This window comes from Accipiter gentilis, chromosome 12 (assembly GCF_929443795.1).
Source record: "Accipiter gentilis chromosome 12, bAccGen1.1, whole genome shotgun sequence".
Classification (NCBI taxonomy): domain Eukaryota; kingdom Metazoa; phylum Chordata; class Aves; order Accipitriformes; family Accipitridae; genus Astur; species Astur gentilis.
Window position 1 is genome coordinate 26,001,971 of NC_064891.1, and position 20,377 is coordinate 26,022,347.

At 39.3% G+C, this 20,377-nt stretch overlaps 1 protein-coding gene across 9 annotated transcripts in view; it reads right to left on the bottom strand.

Moving 5' to 3' along the window:
• The window catches only part of MAPK10 (mitogen-activated protein kinase 10), a 315,557-nt gene that overhangs the window by 175,399 nt on the left and 119,781 nt on the right, over positions 1 to 20,377 (bottom strand). For 8 of the 9 annotated variants that reach the window (XR_007507807.1, XR_007507808.1, XR_007507810.1 and 5 more), the window contains 5 exons: positions 20,049 to 20,178; positions 17,644 to 17,702; positions 15,947 to 16,085; positions 14,555 to 14,720; positions 11,254 to 11,325 (listed from right to left, as the gene is read on the bottom strand). Coding sequence is in view for 5 of the 9 variants with exons in the window: in XM_049815263.1 (XP_049671220.1) it covers positions 11,254 to 11,325; positions 14,555 to 14,720; positions 15,947 to 16,085; positions 17,644 to 17,702; positions 20,049 to 20,178 (566 nt within the window). In the remaining 4 variants the exon portion in view is untranslated. Of the gene's footprint in view, positions 1 to 695; positions 768 to 11,253; positions 11,326 to 14,554; positions 14,721 to 15,946; positions 16,086 to 17,643; positions 17,703 to 20,048; positions 20,179 to 20,377 lie in introns of all 9 variants that reach the window. The other variant, XM_049815264.1, reaches the window with a different exon arrangement.

Sequence of the window (20,377 nt, forward strand, 5' to 3'; positions counted from 1 at the left end):
CACATAACAACTACATGTACTTAAACAAAGAATAACAGACTGAAGTCCTCTACAACAGTTTCCAAGGAAATTCTCAGCCTTTTCAGTCATCAAATTGCTACTAAGTGCAAATTGCTATTAAGTGATAATTTTAGTCTTGGGAAGCAGAAGTTGTCCCCAAACCGAAACCATTTCCTACTTTCCTACTTCAGTACCACTTTCAGAGCAAACAAGCAACAAATAAGCATTTCTAAAAGTCACGTTTGAGTTAATCATACCTTCTTCCTAAAATGCAGAACCTCTTACATACCATCCTGAGGTAAACAGTGACTTGTGCCTACCATGCTACAACCTGAACTTAAAAAGCCTGCTATTTATGAACCACCCCACCCCCTCTCAAATTAATAACGAGACATTTATAACAACAAAACTAAAAACAAGTGGTCACTGGCTGCAGAAAGTGATTCTGATGAACCATGTTGGAAGTTGTTTTCCATCTCCTTACACTATAGTCACTGCAGTTTCCACTTAAGGCTTTTACTGAGAGGCAGTAACTGTTCATTTACATTTTGGTTTGCAAGGATTTTGCAGTGGGACTTAACCCAGTTCTTTAGGTACAGTGCAAATGTATGTCAGCACTAGTCTAGCAGGAAGGGGCTGGAGGGGAAAGGGTTGGAAGTACCTACTGAGACCAAAACGGCCGCTAGGAAGGATACGATCAGTGCCAGGAAACAACACAGCACCTTTAATCATTTCTCCCATGATGCACCCTACTGACCACATGTCAACTGAAAACAAAAATGAAATGAAGGTAAACAAGAAAACAGGAACAGAACAACAAATAAATGAGAAGACTTATCCAATCATGCTATATAGCACAGCCTGCAGCCCACACCAGACACAGACCTGCCTTTCACTCTCTGCAGCTGCTTTTCTGCTTGAGCGTGTAAGTTTCATGACAACATAGCAGGTCTGAGAAAAATCAACTCCAGCAGTTTTCTTTACCCCAGTGTGGATGAAAGACAATACTATTAAATACAGAAAACCAAGTGAGACCCACGGCTGGCTACTGTGTCATAATACAACTTTGTAACTAAAATTTACCAATTAATTCAGTCTTTTTTAAGTTTTTATTTGCATTCATTACCTAGTTTTATACTGCTTTGTATTGTAAATGAATGCTGGTCTCTGTATGCAATGAGGATATGCAAATTGCTTTTCCTTCATCCTTTCAGTTACCAGAGATCCATGCTTATTTTCACAAGCCGAACTGCCAGAAGGCACAAAAGGAACTTGGGTCCTTGTGAAGACATATCCACCTCTTATTCAGGGGCATAAACAGAATTTGTTGAGATTATTCAACTCTAATAATGCTTGCTTTAGAGCCTGTTGGCTCACTTCCATTGAATCTCAGTGAAGCCAGCAGTCCATAATAGGGCTCTTGAGAATCTCATAAGATTTCCATTTGCTGTGATAGGAAATGGTGATTTCTAAATAGGACAGTTGAGACATAGAAGCACTAAGCTGTACCTTCTGCATTGAAATTCAGAGCAAACTGGGGGACTATTTACCTCGTACAGAGAACAGCAGTTCAGCTGGGTCAAACAAAGCTAACCATAATTTACACTGGAACATGAGATAAAAATCAGACTCCTTATATCCAGTACGGGATTAAGGTGGCATTTTCCCCCATACCAATACCATGAAACCACATTACCTCTGCTGTCCTTGCTCTATGATAAGTCATAGGGCATGGAAGCAAGAAAATGGACAGACTGGTCTCCCAGGGCCAGAAACTGTGGGAAAAAAATGAAAGCATCATGCTGCTTGGTTAAATTTACTCCTATAATTTCATATTGAGCAACAGTTTAAAGTGGATTTGACTTTGAAGGCAAATGCCCTATAAGTGGAAATCTTTACATGCCTGGGTCTAAGGTTCCCTGTTGCTTTACTTAGCATATGAAAAGCTTCATCACTACACAATAAATAAATCAATAAAAAACCAAATAAATAAAAGGCTACTTGTTTGGAAGCAATAAGCAAACCTAGAGATGCAAATTATTGCTGCTTTCATCACAAGCTAAATGGCATGCAAAATATCAGGAAAAGATAGAGCAAGCAGTTGTTTGTTCATCCGTTATTAATTCCTTTTTATTTTCAGAGGCTGCCTTCTGACATTACTGCTCTATGCTATGCTTAAGAGCAAACACAGAGAATTTGAACTAGTGACTTACTAAACTGTAAACTGTGTAAAGTAGAGATGATTATTCTCCTCTACTCCTGAGGTTTTGGGAAGGAAGCTCTTTGAAAATTTCCAATTCAGAAGAAGCAAAGATGAACATCTGAATATAAGCAACATCCAAAGAGAAAAAAACTGTGCCTTCTTGACTGCTGCCTCTTTTTCCTCTCCTGAGCCAATTAGAAACAAGTCCAATTGGAACCCAGAATTTCACTGAGTGTTTAAGAAAAGTAGTTAGTTGGAGATTAGGAGTTTCAGCATATACAGCAGCAGCTGCAGAAGCCCCAGTTAAGGCACCAAGACTCATGCAAAGCTCAGTAAGGGACTGCAGTACAGAGACCTAAGCCTCAGTCCTCAGTTTCATTTAGTCTCACATCAATCCAGATGTAGTCTGAGTAATTTCAGTCATAACAGCATCGCAAACACTAACAAACCACAACCTCTAAACATTTGTACTCAACTCCAAAACACTGAAAACTTACATTTGGTTCAAGATTTTTTCCGAATGCAAGATATTCACAGACTGGCAATGCCTCACCAACATATGGAATATCCCTAAGCTTTAATCAAATGCAGGCTAACTTATAGCCACAGAGACCTCTGCACGACTCTAGGTAAAACTTCAGTTAATAGCAACTATTTGCCTTGATGTTTTAGGATCACATGAAACAGTGTTAAGGAATTAAACCTACAACTTTTCATGACTCTCTGAAGTGAAATTGCTGAGATGTGGACAGCACTTGGTGAGAAGCCTCCTCTCCATTAGAATACCTGTGTCCTGGATTACTAGTAGTAGGGGATTTTTAGTTTGTTCAAAATCTCTACAAACCAGATCACTGCACAGAGATGCTCTGAAATGCATTCTTGAGTGTGTACATATACTTCAGAATACGAGTAAGTTTTCTAAAGACACCAAATGTCTCCCTGGCATAGCCACACTGAATAAATGTCCACCACAAACCACATGCAAGTGTGTTCCTCAACAAAGGAAATATTTCACTCATACAGCAAATGTTAACCTCTGGGCCACCTCCTGGTTCTGATTCCATGCCAAACAGTGAAGAAATTACCCTCTACAGTGATTGTGCCAGGGCTGTCTTGCAAAACATTTGGGGAATGAATCTGTCCTCCACAGGAACCTCCAAGATCTCCCCAGGAGGTTGAACAGAGCCTGGGGAGGCTGAACAGAAGTTGCTCTGTTGCCACACATGCATGCCCCCCAAAAATTCCTGTGTCCTGAGGAAGCAGTCTGGTCTGGCTGCTGACACAGCCCTTCACAGGGAAGGTGACCAGAAGAGATGGTGAGGAAAGAAGGGAGGATTGGGATGGAAGAACATTAATAAGACATCTGTTCCTCTTTGTGTTTTAGTCTCGCATACCTCCTGACCCAAATGAGTGCTTGCTCATCCTTCCAAGTTTCAGATTCCCTTCAGCAAAGGTGCAGAAGGATCAGGAACTGCAGAACTAGACACAGATGTTTCTATATGGAAAGGACCCAAGCTAACCTTCCATGGACACCTCCCTTGTAACTCAGCTGTGGATGCAATTTCCTTTCCTGTTTCTGCAGAAGGCTGCTCCTACCATGCTGGATGAACTGGAAAAAGCATGGGTGACACTCTGATACTGAAGACACCGTGTCTTGTTTCCTTCCTCATTCCTTCAAATGGCCCTGCATTCTCCTCCTGCCAAACTGCAGGTTCTCTGGAACTTGACAAAACACAATGAAATGGAGCCCGTAAAGAAAATCTGCAACTCTTGCTAAAACTCCTGCTGAGGTCGCTCTTCAGACCTGCACTCAGTAAGGTCCGGTTTTCATTCAGTAAAAATCATGACATTCAAATTAAAATTCATGAAATGCATGCTACAGGAAACTCTGGAGACCAGAGATGCAGATGCAGCCAAACAAGCTTTGCTATCTTTCCCAACCTCATGGGCTAGCTCACATTTTCTCTTTCTGCCCAGAGCATTAGTGAGAATGCCAAACATTCACATTTGTAACAGCTCCTGTTTTAGTGATGCAGAAATCACCCTTCTGCAAGCTGAAAAGAGATGATCATGTCCTCAAAACTGACTTGGAAAGACTATGATAGACATATTAATGAGGTAAATCATGATACCTGATTTTGTGTAACTGTAGGCCAAAATAATTAGCACACAGTGTTGTTTCCCAGTGGCTGAGGTGTAAACTCTAGTAAAATTTCAAGGTGACTGAGCATGCCTTTCAAAACACAGTGAGCTTCTCTCTTCAAATCCTCCTAAAATAGAAATACACCTTGCTTGGTAGGACCTCCCTTTACCTCCATCTCTGTTGTTGAGTGCTCCTGCAGACCTGCACTGAGGTCTGCTCTGAAGAACCATTTCTAGGCCCTTACTTGAATTTTCAGGAAGAAAAATACAGCAGTCTGTATTGGACACTGTACCTTGCTTTTACAGGGTTTTCTGTTACTTCTATGGAATAAAAAAAGGACATGGTTTATAAAAATACTTAGTAATTCTTGGTAATATGTGGGCAAAGCTGCTTTTTTTCACAAGATCCAGACAGCACAGCTACAAAGGCTTCAGACTGCCAATGCCAAGTAAAGTTTGTGATGCACAGCGCTCCTAATGACAACTGTGAAGATGGCTCAAACACTTGAAAAAGATTAAAAGTCTCCCAAACCCTTCCTGCCCTCAATTCTGTCTAAATCACGGCAAACTCCCAGTTTTGTGACATTCCAATCTCAGGACCTCACTGAGATACCAAAAACCTTCCCTTCATGCTTGTATTTATTATATGCATGGATTTCAACATGTTTTAATGTGTGCTCAGCAAGTATCAGCTTAATCCATTAAGATTTCCTCAGAAAGTCTTTTCCTCTCTAATTTGAAACACCACTTTCCATTAAGGTTTTATTCAAACCTTAATACTTCTCAATAACAATAATAGGCTTCCAAAGTGTTTAATTTTTTTACTATTGACTTCTAAGTTACTACCTGCAACTGAAGCTGCAAAACACTGTAGAGTACATCTACTCTCCTGACAGATTCTATATGGAACTGAAAGGGAGTTACCACAATTTCACAAGTGTGATGCTTCAAACCAACGTATGAATTTCGCTCTTTTTCTTTTAAAATTTCTGTGAGTTCCAAACTGATATGCATCATGCCTTCTTATGACACAGCTGAGCCATCAATCTCTGAGATTCGGACTAGCAGGTGTTCACCTTCATTTGGCATAGACAGAATTGATCTGCAGGAGACAGGCAGATGTCAGAGCCTGGCCCACCTGGAAAAATGCAGAAGGACGTATGAATCGCATCCAAATCTTTGCTCTTCCTCAGAGGTTGCAGTGCCAAACAAGTACTGAAAACCTATTGTTTTCCCTTGGGAATTCAAGCTCCACTGTCCCTTTCAGAGCACCAGAGCTTGCAAAGGGACTGGAAGGGATGTCACACGATGTTAAGAGGCACATATATATTAAGAAAAGGCCATGGGAATCCTGAGATGCAAGCTCAAGAATGAGCAGAAGCACAAGGAATGACTCATGCCCTTTCTTGTCTCCCGTTTTCTTTTGAATATAACTATATTAAAAAATCATTGCAGTAAGAGAGACCTATGCAGAATCTCACCAAGGTACATGAAACACACTCCACTGCATCTAACAGACAGTAACATTTAAAACATGCTTTGCAGATCCTGCAGTTGCTAGGTTCAGACCCTCTTTTTAGCATAATTTAGAATTTAACTTTGAAATATCTATTCCCAGGTCTTAAAGAGTATTCAAGCACACTGATTTTACTTCTTCCAGCAGGAATCCCACAGGTAGTCTCTCCTGCTATAATACAAACAGATTAGCATATCATTTAAGTATACTTACATATTTTCATATCTGATAAATGATATGTGATTTTGAGTGTGTTCCAGTCCTCTACTTTGATCCCAACCAAATACCTACATGCTCTTGACAAAAGACACTTCAGTACTGTTTTGTCCACAAGTTCTAAATTCTCTGCTCAACTGTACCAGTGAAACTCAGTTCAGATTACTAGAGTTGCCATCAAGCAAAAGCTGATTAATGGCACAGAAAGGAGAAAGGATAAAAAAAGGGGGGGGACGGGGGACGACACAACTAACTTGCCTTGGCTGAAATTCATATGAGGAAGCAGTAGGTGTAGCTCACATACCTCAACACTTGGCCACTTTTAGAGCTGCATATTCAGACCCATGCTGAAGATCTTTAAAGTGAGTATTGGGAACCGAGCAATGGATCATCTTCATTGGAGCAGCTGGAATCCACTCCAAACGCCACACGGATAACAGACAGCATGGGGCTCTTATACTAAGTGCAAACTGCACTATAAACTGCTAGAGTATACATATCTGAATTAAAAAAGAAAGAGAAGAATGGCAACAGCCAAATCGTCTTCACAGCCACACTGAAGTCTCTGAGACAGATCTCATCTCACATGAGCAAACTTCCCCCAATAAAGTCATCATAATTCAAACTCTTGGTATATTCTCAGAAAAATCCTAAATCCAAACCCAAATACCATATACCCAGGGAGGAATCATTCAGCTGAACAAAATCCAAACTTAGCCATCAATGCCATCATAGCTAACACACTTGAGCAGCAGGCTAATGTGTACCAGCTGATCCAACCTGGAGAACCAGGTCAGCCATTCTTAATAGTCTCTTTTAAATAATCCTGATGCTAATTGTTGTTTTTAGTTTTTTTTAAAACACAAAACAAGCCTTAAGAAAAGACTACTGGGAACATGAAAAACAGCAGACTGCACTATACAAAAGTGCAGATGTTTTATTATACCAAAGTTTAAGAAAACACCCAACATGCACTCAAAACACTAGGATTATACCCACTTATAAATGCAGATCATAATTCAAATGCAAAGACAAATTCTGCTAATGAGTGGTGGAAAGGCAACATCTTTTCCTGAAAGACTTTCTTGATTCAAAGTTTCTTCCCTAAGGCAAGCAATTTTCTTCCATATAAATTCCTGGGAAAATACAATAGAATACTCTGTCAGGTGTCAGAGAACATCTCTTAATCCCACCACTCTCAAAGATGGCTGGTGGGCAAAGGCATTTTTGAAAATCTGGCCACAGAAAACATTAACTTGACCTGTTGATGCTGACTTCACAATCAATTCTGGATGTTCATAGATACATAGAATAAGTTTGGATTTTTTTTCTCTCTTGCTATCTTCATGGTATTTTCTCTTTTGACCATCTAAGACTCAAAGCTATTTGCAGTAGGAATTCTGGTTTCCATATTCACCACTGTAATCCAGGCCTAGCCAAACTTAAGACACTTGGCTGTTAACAAAATATATTTCTATGACTAAATCACTGTTTCCCCTTTGATCTGCTGAAGGACTCACACATGAACTTGCTAGAGTACCACTCTTTACACACCTCTCCAGTACTGAAAAGAAATGCTCTTTGATTGCTTTATTTCCCCACTAAGTCATATGTGCCTGTGGGACATCACTGTGGCCTCCGCATCTTAGATCTTAATAAATCTATCTCACCTGAAAGCATTCAGACCATTTTAAATTTTCCCTTCTCTTAAAATAAAAATACACAGAAATACATTTCCAATCCTTAAATTTAAATCTTAAAAGATTCTGAAGATATTATTTGACTAGAGGTGGACACAGCTTTGGGGAAAGTCCTGGAGTTTTCCAACATATTTCCAATGGCATCCAAGAGTTTGGGGCATTTTTAATTGCTCACACTCTTTCTGTTTTAACTGAGACAAGAGTGGAATAAGTATTGAAGAAACACTGAGTGAGAAGCTCAGAACTGGACTACAAAAGCTTACCAGAACTTGCTAAGAATATTTTGGTACGGAAATCCATCTGGAAATTGATCAAAAGGTGGATTTCTTCTCATGAGGGTTTGACTATTGACAAAGAAGTCTACCTGACAGTATTTTGAAGTGTCTGCTTTAGGTGAGTAACAAGGAACAAAGGTATCTGCTATGCAATTTCTACCTGGTACTCTCCAGGAAGCTGGAGGCTGTTCTTATTTTTCTGAAAACCCGCTCACTCATCACAAACTGACAGCACTTGAATGGACCAATCCTCTAGTCCTGCTGTATCTCAAGTGTCCTAGTAGGTCAATTACATTAAATGCCTCAGCAAGATTCACAGAGCATTAATTTTCAAGTACTGTTTGGCTTTTTGCTAATGAAAATGGCAGTTAACTGAACATGTTTTCAGAGAGCATTTTAATAAAGTTATGAAACATACACATTTTTTGGAAAATGCGTAACTTGGATTTATACTAACCAGGACAGTTATCATATACTGGTACCTGTAGCCTATACAGATTTCAGAGCTTTTTTACCATAACTTAGATTTTCTTATTTATGTAGATGAGATGATCTGAAATTAATCTTCTTTATGTTTTAATTTCAATGAAGACTTTCATTTAAAGTCAGCAGCACCTAAATACAATGGTAACCTTTTAAAATTTTTCTTTCCACAAAACTTGGCAGCAGCTGCGAAATTTTTCTTAGATGTATACTGTGCCATACATGAATGTTGTTACTCCAGGCTAGAAATGAGTAAGCTCCTTATATTGATAGCAAGTACACACAGTAGACATTCTTCTGAAAAATTAAAAAAAAAATGAAATTTTTAGTTTCTATACAGACTTGTGTCTTTCAGCTACAAAACCCACTGCTGGAAGGCCTTAGGTAGCCCAAGGAAAGCTTTATTGTAATGTCATTCCGTGAAGTTTACCTGCAGCTGCATAAATGCTTCTCTAGCTCTCCCTGTACAGAGACAAACTAGATCTGCTCATCAACAGCCATGGAGAGCAGGGGAGTAATATGGACGCATACACAAACCAGTTTTTCTAACACTGAAAACTCTTATTCATGGGGTCAAACTGGTTAACAAATGAGTATTGACTTGGAAATGAATGTACAGATTCCATTTCCCCCCCACCCTCACCCCCATCCCAGGGTATGGGAATTACAGTGATTTAAAAAGTAGGACTATCCCACAACTTAAACAATGTTTTCTGCATTTGTTCAAAAATTCAGTTGCTATTTTTTAACAGATACTGAAATTTTAAAAGGTATTTAAAAAAAATATCTGTTGCTATCCCTGAATAAGACACTGTCATAAGAGATTGTTGTCACAGTCTGACAGAACCAAAGTAATTCTCATGTTTGAATGATTTTTAGAAATCATTATTTAAATTATATAGCATTTATTTTTTCTGGAAATGGGCAGAAGAACATGACTCTCAAATACCATTTGTTGTTGAAAAAGAAGAGCAACCCACTAATCACGGTGCTATGTTTTTTACACTAAAATAGCTTTCCTTCTGTATTCTAGTTGTTTATCAACTGAAAACTCAGACTTCTCTCCAAATAGATTAAATAGAAATATCCTCAATATTTACAGCTGAGCCTCAAGTATATTATAGATCATTTCATTTTTCTTTGTAAAAAAAGAGAAAAAGAGCACAGTGTTTGGAGGAAGAGTTATGATGGTGTTTCTAAGGTGTTGTTATCACTGAAACACACGTAACTATCACACTGAATTACAGGTCTCATGAATGCTGGGAGCTGCTCTGCACATTCAAGTTACAGCAGAAGGTGAGTGTGCAGCCTGCTCCACGTGTTGCAGGAAAAGCTCAGTGGAATGACATCCCAAAGCTATCCACTAATGATAAAAACCACCATTCTTACTTCATTGTCCTGTTTTGCATCTGATAACTTTCCAGTCCGTATTCCTACAAGACTGGAAGCTAGTACAATGTTGCTGTTTCTTCCTCAGCAAACAGAAGGTACTTGCAAGTTTACCCATCTACCTGTTAGTAAAGTATAACTGCATCTTCACCTCGCTACCGAGCAGAGCTCCATTTTCAGAGAAAGTCAAAAGAGCTGTGAGAATAGGACAGGCAGAACCTAACTCTGTCAAACACTACAGGAATCACTCAAGAGCCAGGAAAAAATAAAAAAAAAATAAAAAAAAATTACTTCCATGACTACATGTCTGTAAAAGCTGGGTTTTCTCCACACCAAATGCCAGTGTCTGCTGATGCCAGATTTTTACGGTGTCTTTCTGCCAACCTGCTAAAAATAATATGCCTTTTTTGTTTCTGAAAGTGGGAAACACATTAAGTTGCTGCATTTTATTCTAATGGGCAAAATACACACTATTTGCACTTCCCAGACATCGCGGGCAGGTTGCCTGGCTTAGCCTGTGATAAACCAAAGGCTAGGTAGACACCTCCTCTTTTGTTTTCATTTTCTAATATTGCTTTCACCACCTTGGAAGTGGTAAAAATAATATCACCCAAGACGAGAAGAACAAGATGGGAGGGAAATACAGTTTAATTAACGACACAGACCTCATGCAAGTAAAGGAAAGTCCATTTTTAAATCAAGAGAATCTGATTTCAGGCCAATTTGGAAACCACAGCAGATAAACAGTTGCCTTAAACTGGGCAAGTCAAATTCTTCATTCTGTTTTAAAGAAAAAAAAAATGTTGTATTGACTCTACTCTGAGCCCATACAGCATTGAGATGAATCCAAATCCATGATGCATTAGCAAGCAAAAGATTATGACGTCACCACAAATATTATGAAGTCACTATTTCCAAAACATAAAAGCAGAAAAACAGATTTACAGGAACCAGATGGGCCAAGTTAGGATTCTACTCTTTTTTTTTTTTCTTATTTTTTCTTTGAAGAATAATCAGTAAAGCTATCCAATTTGCAATCATAATGCTTGTTTTCTATACTGCTTATTAGTATGACATAAAGACTACATGAAATAGAATGATTACAGGATTTAAAGTAACTTCTTTGACTGAAATAATTCTGTGCATCTGTTTTTCATTTTCAATTTTGTTCATATCAGTAGTATGCTATTTTCATTTACTCATACCTCTGGGGTTCAACTTTTTGCTTTTATCTTTACAGTCCTGGTATAGTCATTTTATGGTAAAAGGGATGGGGTGGAGGAGAGGAACAAATAATAGGTGAAGCTGCAGCAAATGGCACAAGGATACAGTCCCTTCCTGGAAAGAGGATTTTGTGGCGAACCATTTCTCCCATAATGCATCCCACAGACCATATATCCACTAGAACAGCAGAGACAGGGAAGTGAAGAAGGAGGGAAAAAAAGCAAAGTTAACTACGACATTTCACTCCTAAAGGAGAGGAAAAAGAGCAGGTTGATCAGAACAGTACAGTTTGTTTTGTGGTTTTGTTGGGTTTATGTCTCACCAAAAGCTAAAATAAATAAGCAAATAAGTAACAGCTGTCAGTCAGCTCAATGGTAGTTAGTAACAATGTTGGGAAAAGTTTAAAATCAACATTTTTGGGAAAAGGCCCACAGCTAGCAAGTAAAGATCAAGTAACAGCTGCACAGTCCCATGGTATACACTGAGTATATGGTGAAAAAACAACTTTTTTTTTTTTTTTTTTTTTTTTTTTTTTTTTTTTTTTTTTTTAAGAAAAAACCAGAAGCAAACCCCCCACCAAACCCAGACAATGATCATCTGGAATAAATCCTGCTTGCAGCCAGGCAGTTTCTAGGCTTTATCCTGCAGGACTAAGTCTCTTTGCAGCAGTACACAAGAGGTTCCACATGGAACTGCTCACACAAGTAAAGACTATATGGATAAACACCACCCTTAAGAGTTATTTAAAACTCCTGCTTCAGGATCTGTATCTATGTCCTATCTATAGGTACCTATCTATATGTATCTGTCTGTACCTACATACTGACTGGAAAGAACTGGAGAACGTGACCTGTGTGGACTCCGTTTTTTACTCCGTAGGTACTCAAAATAAGTGCTAAAACAAATGCTTCACAGGACAAGTACCAACAAGACTAGGAGCATTTCTTATCTTCCTGATCCTGCCATCAGCTTTTAGATGCAATATGGATAATTACGTTACAGGCTTGACTTGAGTGGGTTTTTTTTGCCATTTAAGTCTTACAATTAAAAAGGCTAGATAGATAGTGATACAGTATGCACAGAAAGAAAAGACCTGTATTCCACGTGAAGGGGGAAAAACTGCTTTCAAATGCTTTAAAAGACTACATTGTTTCTCAGCTTTGAATCCTCATTTTGTGGTCATTTGTCCTACACAACCAGTTTCTCCTCTTTTTCTTCCCCCTTTTTATCCTTCAAAAGCAAACCAAAACAAACCAAAGAAACAAACAAACAACTCATTTCTTGGTAAAACAAAATAAAGGTGAAATGTTCCATTTGGGAAAAGGAGGGTACAGGTATTGGGGGCATGGGACAGCAAGAGCATGCCTGAGGCAGTGGCAGAGTTTTCTTCGCAGTGACAGCTTTGGGACCTTCCACAGAAGTGCAGCAAACTGGTGATAATTATGCATCTTTAGCCAACCAAGTGCAGAAAGAAAATGAAAGCATTGAACAGTCCTTATACACGCAGTGTACATAGTAAGAGGAAAAAAAGTAGGGGAGCTTCAGTAATGTGGCAGCATAGGCCAGAGCAGGGAAGCAAAGAACAACCCTTTGTTAACTTCCTTGGGAACTAGATTAGGGCCTCCAAGCCAGACCAGCTCCTCAGACTGCTGACCTTCATTTTCAAATATTTTGTTTTCTTTCTCTGTTTATTTTTTGTACAAGTAAGACGAGATCATTAATCTTGAGCCAGATTCATTGCCCAGGGAAGTCAAAGGAAGTCTCTATGTTAACTTCAACGGGCATTTGATTAGGACCTTTGGATGTGGCAAACATTCTTAGTACCTTCCCAGCTGTGTACTTCATTGTAAAACTGTGTCTAACTTTCCTGGTGCAATTTTAATCATGTGAAAAGCAAGTGCTTTCTCTTTCAGTGACAATAACACCAACAATGGTAATCATCTACTAAATGTCTGGAGAAAAAAAAATTAACGCAAAATAATTCATTTCACAATAGAAGGAACTCTGGATATTGACTAAGGAACTATCTAAAGCGTGCTGAGCCTAGTTCTAATGGCACTTATCAAAAATATCAATTACAAAATATTTTAAGAAAGATTATTCCTTTTTCAGAAATTATTCTGTACCCTTAGACTCTGCTTAGTAATTCTCTACTTCTTAGACTTTCATATTAAAATGTGTACTGTAAATTCATAAACATTACAAATAATTCATGCAGAGACTTGCTAATTTTAGAAGAGGTTGGTTGTGTGAGCATGCCTTTATTCTTGCTTAATTCATGGAATCAGCTCCCGAAATCAGTTTCACTGCCCTTTACAGGATGCAGTTGGTTGTTAGTAAAAGTTCTCCTGCAGGTTAGCTAACCTCTTAAACATAAATTAAGTAGGAGACTTTTTAATAAATTCCTGGTTTTGATGTTTGCTGTATTTGTCATCAAAAAGTCTCCTTGATCAAACAGACAAGTGGTAGCCTTTGACAGCAGAATCTTGAGTCATAACAGATTTTTCTCCACTGTATGTTGTATCCCCTCCTTTCCTGCCTGGTCCACCTGGCACTCGGATGCAATTCTCAGTTTTGTCACAAAATGAGAATCACTTATAAGGTTTTCCCTTCATCCCCTGCAAAATGTGAATTTTTCCTTACCTGCTTCTCTATAGTGAGTACCCCCTACCTGCTTTTCAGAATCTTTCCAGGGACCAAGAGGTATCCAGATCCCTCACAGACTGTTCAGAGCAAAATCCTATTTACATCTAGGGATATTACATACAAATTAGATTCATGGGGTTTTAGCTTCAACTTCTTCCTGTTCTCTCCAACTCTACTTTCCATTTAAAAAAGACTCAAACTGCAAAATTTATACCTAGGTCTTGACCACATGAAACCTGTCAGCAAAACCTGGGAATTTAGTTAAAGCTATCATAAAGACAGAAACCATTTCTGAAATTCAGATCTAGCTCTGGACTTGGAGAAATTCTGGAAGGGCTAGGATTCCCTATTTCAGCTTATACCTCTTCATCTTCCCTCAAACAATTCAGAGACCCAGACTCAAATTTAGACCACATCACTCATTCAGTAATTACAGTGGTTCCTACACTGTTTCATAGCTACAGAAGCCAAAGACATTCTGGTCAGAAAAAGCCAACTGTATTTAAGTTCAACCATAACTAAGAACAAGTTTCTCATTACTCTGCAATCCCACACTGATAAATTCACCAGCATTACATTCCAAATACATTCTGTAGCTGCAGTACACAACAGTGAGAAACTGCTTTAAATGACCGGCCTTTTAAATTCAAGATGTCATTTCCCATTGTTTTCTTTTTTTCCTTCTGGTGCCCCTTACAACTGTAGAGGCAGACCTTACACTTCAGGTCGCACTGTGCTTGCTATGAAATTGCAGCCCTACCGTTCTCCTTGTAGCCCATTCCCAAGATGACCTCTGGTGCTCTGTAGTAACGCGTCACCACATATGGAGTCATCATGAAGCTAGTGCCTGCAGTCCTGGCCAGTCCAAAATCCAAAATCTTCAATGTGCAGTCAGATTTTACCACTATATTACTTGGTTTTAAATCCTGCAAAAGATAGTGAAAAGACATATGACTGTTCTTCACAAAGCCAGGCACAGCTGTAATACGGACTTTTAGGTGACCCTTCAAATATTATTTTAGTCTTCTGACACTTACTTGTAAATACACAGCAAAACCTTGCTACTGTTTCTCTAGTAAACTCTTCTGGAAGATGTTCTAATTTGGCGTACTGTGGGGCTTTACCTAGATAGCCCAAGCCTACTGGTGTTCAACTAATTGCATTTAGCAGTGCAAGAATCTAGGATTTGTATTAGAGTACCATTTAGAGTATTTTTTTTTTTAATCCTGCAAGCCTAATAGAGACATTCCAGCTGTACATGTGGAGATACCTGTACTGGGTCTGAGACCAGAAGCCAAATCTATCATCCTTTGCTAAACATACATGCCAAGAAAGGAGACCTTTGTATATTGTAAAGCAATATCCACTTCGTAATTCGTTTTATAAGCCCTTATTTTCTCCCTTTCATAATGGAAAGGAAACTTTTTTGGATATTTTTTTTTTTCAGCTGGAAATCTCAAATTAGTAAAAGTACATTTCAATAAAGAAGTTAACTGAGGATATCTTCAATCCATTCAGAATTGCCTCCTGCTCACAGTCACATGAACCATTCCCTCTGTTGTCAACAATCACCCATAGCGCTACCTCTGGCATTCACAGCCAGGTACCGCATCCTTACCAGACACAGCACTCCGACATGGAAAAGCAAAATGAGAGGATGCCTCTAATATAAATTTGGCAGCCTTTTAATTTGTTTTAGCACACGTAAATGATGGCAAATGCCAATTCCATATGCCCTGACCTCTGTGGATCCTGATCAGGCAATGCTTGGACCACACTACAACATCAATTCAAAGTGTCTCAATGTCATGCACCGTAGATGTAGCCAGCTGCATTTTCAGGAGGAATAACATTTATCTACTTGTTTCAGAGATCATAATAACTTTGATGATTTCCAGTGCTTATTATTTGGTTACGATTTATTTTCAATAATCACGGTGCCTTCTTGTCTGATTAAGTTCACAAATAATCTCATTCCTAACAAAAGCATGAAGCTACTCTGCCAAGGGGATGGACTATGACTCTTAAGTTTACAGTCATTTTACTGGGAGATAGGGCTTTGATCCACAGTACACAAGAAACTCAAGTGGCTTCTGAACTCTTTATGATGATGTTAAATGCTGCCTTAAGTTTTAAACCAAAGGCCCCTTACCCTGTGAATAATTCCTGCAGAGTGAAGATGCTTGATACCACAGAGCATTTGGTACAGTAGATAAGACATTCGCTCATGGTCTAACTCCATCTGAATGACCTGGCACAGATTGGCATCCATTAACTCCATTACCAGGTAACTGAATGAAAAAGCAGAGTCATAGGGTTATTTTCTGTGTTGAAGAGGAAACACAGCATCATCTCAAATAAGTAACAATGCCTTTTCTTGCCTCAAAATTCACTTTATTTCTGATGACTGGGAGTAACACAGCTAGAGACTGGGCCCACTCACAACGGTACCACCATGGTGTTCATTTCTCACTGCACCATCTCACTGCAGAGACACCACTCTTAGTGTCCCAGCAAAACAGGTGGGTTGCTGGCCCTTTCTTGGTGCATTCCCGACAACAGAGACACTGGGCAAACAGGCAGCACAACACCAAAATGTGCAGAAAACAGAAGAGCCGCAAGCACCAAATGACACGACTGCTTGGCCTTTGACCATTATGAGGAATGGCTACCACGGTACATGTAGGAATTGGAGAGTAGTAAAGACATCTAAGAGGTTAAAATATGCATCCCCATGTGAAATGTCTCCAAAAATCCTCCTATGATTGCATGACTTTGCATTCTCATTACAACTAATTGGTCTTGTGCTTTTGATAAGTAAGCTTCACTGACAACCTCAGCAGGACGTTAACCCAATCCCCTTTAGTGGTAAGTTAATATGTTAAACACATCAGCTCATTTCTTATGAGACACCTCACAAGCACAACTGATTCATAACTGTAACATTACATTAAAGCACTGTCAAACTTTGCGGAAAACACTAGCTCTCCATTTCCATGTGAGCTGCTTGCCTTGTCTTCTCTCCAGCACTAGTTGCCTCCTCTGCTCTGCACAACTCTGCAGTTACAATACTACGCGGAAATTCCATATACCAAAACCACAACAGTAGTCACTTGACTTGAGCCTTTGCTATCTGTCTGTTATCACTACTGATATTGGAGTATAGAATGGGAATACATTTCCATACAATGTATACAGAATCTGGGAAAGACTGAAAGATAAAAGGAGTACAACTATTTTAAACACTGAATATTTAAAATTTCATTCAGGGCAGGCTCATACTACGCACAGCAGTGTTTGTGCAGTGATCAGCAGAGATGCTAGTTGTCCTCTACACCTAGCACTAGTTCCCCAGGCAAGTAACTTTATGCAAAGGTTATGTCAAAACAAATACAAAATGAGGAAACGTTTCACATCAGCCTCTTTTATAGGAAATTATTTCAGAATGAAGTGCCACATTTCAAAACCTCACACACGTCAGGGAGTCACATAACGATCATTTCCCTAGCAAACTAGCAACACAAAAGCAGGTGCTTTTAACTACTCGTAGCCCTTCCTCTGCATGTGAAGGCAAATGCGGACGCATTAACCTTCTCAAGAAGAGCCACCAGCAGGCTTTGCACACTATTACAGCTCTTAGGAAACCCAGTATTTGGCACCTTGTAAGTGTCAAAATTGCTCTCAAAATGGGAATGCAGAATATCTGTCTACCCACAGTGTAAACTACACATGATCTTCTTTAGAGGGGCTCATAACCTTTGTATTTTGCTGAGTTACTGCATTCATGGTACACTATAATGCCCCACATGTCTCTAAAGCTTCAGTTCAATTACTGCCTGTGTTACTTACACATCCTGGAACTCCTCCAGAGATTTCTGTGGTGTGAAGACGTTTAATAAACTGATAATCTGAAAAGCAAAGTAAGACAAAAGGATGAAGAGAAGTGATAAATGTAAGCAGTTGAACCCATTTTGAAGTGTGTGTTAAAGCATAAACTCTGTTTTTTCACTGCTCAATTTATAGTAACATTTCTCACTTTATGGATCAGTAAGTCGGCAACATTGAAAATAAAATACTGCAAATCTCCAAGATTTCTTCTAGGTGCATTTGAAATGATTTCTGAGAGAAGGATTAGTGATGATCGTGACAAATCAAAATGCTAAGGGCGAGACAGTCCTCCAAATTTTGAAGTTACAGATTTAAAGACCAACTTCAGCTCCATCTAGCATAGCAGTTCTTGTACTACAGAGAGAAATTTCTTACATATGAAGAATGCTCATCTGAGGGGACAAATAATTAAGAACCATCTTATTAAAACTAAACAGAAGACCTTCCTTCCCTCTGACATGGCCTCAATTCCTTTCAGGGCACATACGTGCACATGCTGACACAAATTCCATCGTGAGAGGTACTGCTTTTTAGTAGAAGCACTTTAAAACTGTAGACACATTCTGGGCAAAAAACTTCTTGCATACTGCAACTCCTTTTTTACTTGTTTGTTTTGTTTTGTTTTTTTAAATGGGTTGGGCTGTTGGAAGACACTAATGAAAAGGTGTGAAACAGCATAGAGGAAAAACATGACCTCTGGGACCTGAATTTCCCATGCTTTCCTTCTATGTGGGCAATAGAGGTAGAAGATATCAGCACAGCTGCCATGAAGACAACATCTGAATGTCTCCCTCCACACCTCCATCACCTCTCTAGGCTTTCTAACAGGAATGGTTCAATATTCTGTCTACTCCACATACTCTGACTGATTCTTGCCTCCGCACAGCTGCCTTTACAATCCTATCCTTCCTTTGCACTTCTCTGTATAGACAGGTTAAAACTCTGACCCAACCAATGTGGTGCGATTATCAGCTCTTATGCAACATTTTAAAAATTATGTATTTAAAATTAATACCGCTCCTGCTGCCCTCCACTCTTTCCAGTCCATTAAAAATAAAAAGTGAGAATGCATCATTCTCCTGCCTACAGGGGGAACTACTCACTCATCCCCGCATTTTCAAAGCTCCGTGCATTGGTCTGACTGAGGGTAGTTTCTATCCAAGTCAACAGGGGGGAGACAGGTACTGTCCTGATCAACGCAGTAGAAACATAAGGATAAGTCAATGCCCAGAAGTGGGGCAGAGGACACTATAGGTGACAAGTCCTGCTGTTTGCCATTTTAGGGTCAGTCCTTTTACTTTCCATGTGAATTTGTGATCGAGAACAAGTGTCAAATCTCACCTTACATCATCACACTTTTGAAGCTCATTTATGCTTTGCACAAGGAAGAAGAGTCATTGAAGGATCTGTTGCAAGACTAAACATGTAGCAAACTGAAAAATTCACTCCTAATGAAAAGGAATGGGCACACAGGTATGGCACCAAGCCACAGCAGAAATCAAGGAACTGTAGGAAAATTAAATCCTTGGGAGTTCCCTTGACAATGCAATGGGGCAATCCTACATATCTCATTACAAAAAAGCAAACTTGCATAGTGTCAGGCATATAGTTCTAATAGATAGATGGTTACAATTAACATACAGCCCTGGAATAACTCTTTTGCTGCAGTGTAGGAATACTTTCATTCGTTACGGATACTAAATGTTATACAATAGGTAGTGGGTGTAAGAAGCAGGGAAGTCTAGAACCTGCTAGTGCTGTTTATTTCAACAAGAACACTGTGATTAGAAGGAATGGCACAATGTGTTGAGGCTTTAGAGTCCCTAGCTCCACAACATTAGCTTACACACAAATACGTGAGAATGGAAAAGGGCTTTTGGTTCTTAATTTCCTTCAGCAGTTTTGCAGCAACCTTCACCAGAATGACCCCTCATCTTGTACAATCTATACAATGCATCTATATGACTAGGTTTCAGATGAAGTCCCGAACAAGGAGTGACACTTGTGCATGGGTACTCCAACTCAAGAGGCACTGCTTTTGAGCCACAAATCCCAGTGACAAGAGGAGGGAGCAGGATTCCAACAACCACTTATCCATTTCTGGATAAGAAGCTGACAAGAACATATTCTGCTCTCTCCCCTTCTATCACCCTAACCCTACTAGCAGCACCCTCATTTGGCATAGCCTTTAAATAAGCACATGGAAGATCCTCACTCTCTCGTGTGGGCCTATAGTACCAAAAAGACTGTAGCCCTTCAGCATAATTTACTTTTCATTTCTTCTGTTTTAAAAAGCCATCCAGCAAAACAATTTTCTAACAAACCAATATACATACCGCTTCTCCAGTTACCTACTGGAAACTTACGTTTTTATGATTCACACACTTCATGAGGACCAGCTCCCTGTAAGCTCGCTTCGCATGAGTTTGGTTCTGAAATGGTCTGCTGAGCTTCTTAATGGCCACGTTTCTGTCAAGGACGGCATCATATGCAGCACTGCAGTAATTACAAACACAGGGGTTATGCATCTTAGAGGATAGCCTGCATTTCTTATGGCAAATTCCTGAGCCTCAAGTCTACTATAGCCTTTTTTTTCCACTGAGAAAAATACTGGGACAAAAGGAGGAGAGAGAGTTTCTAGTAAGAAAAAAGAAGACATCAAAAGGAAACATGTATCACCACATCAGCAGAAGAC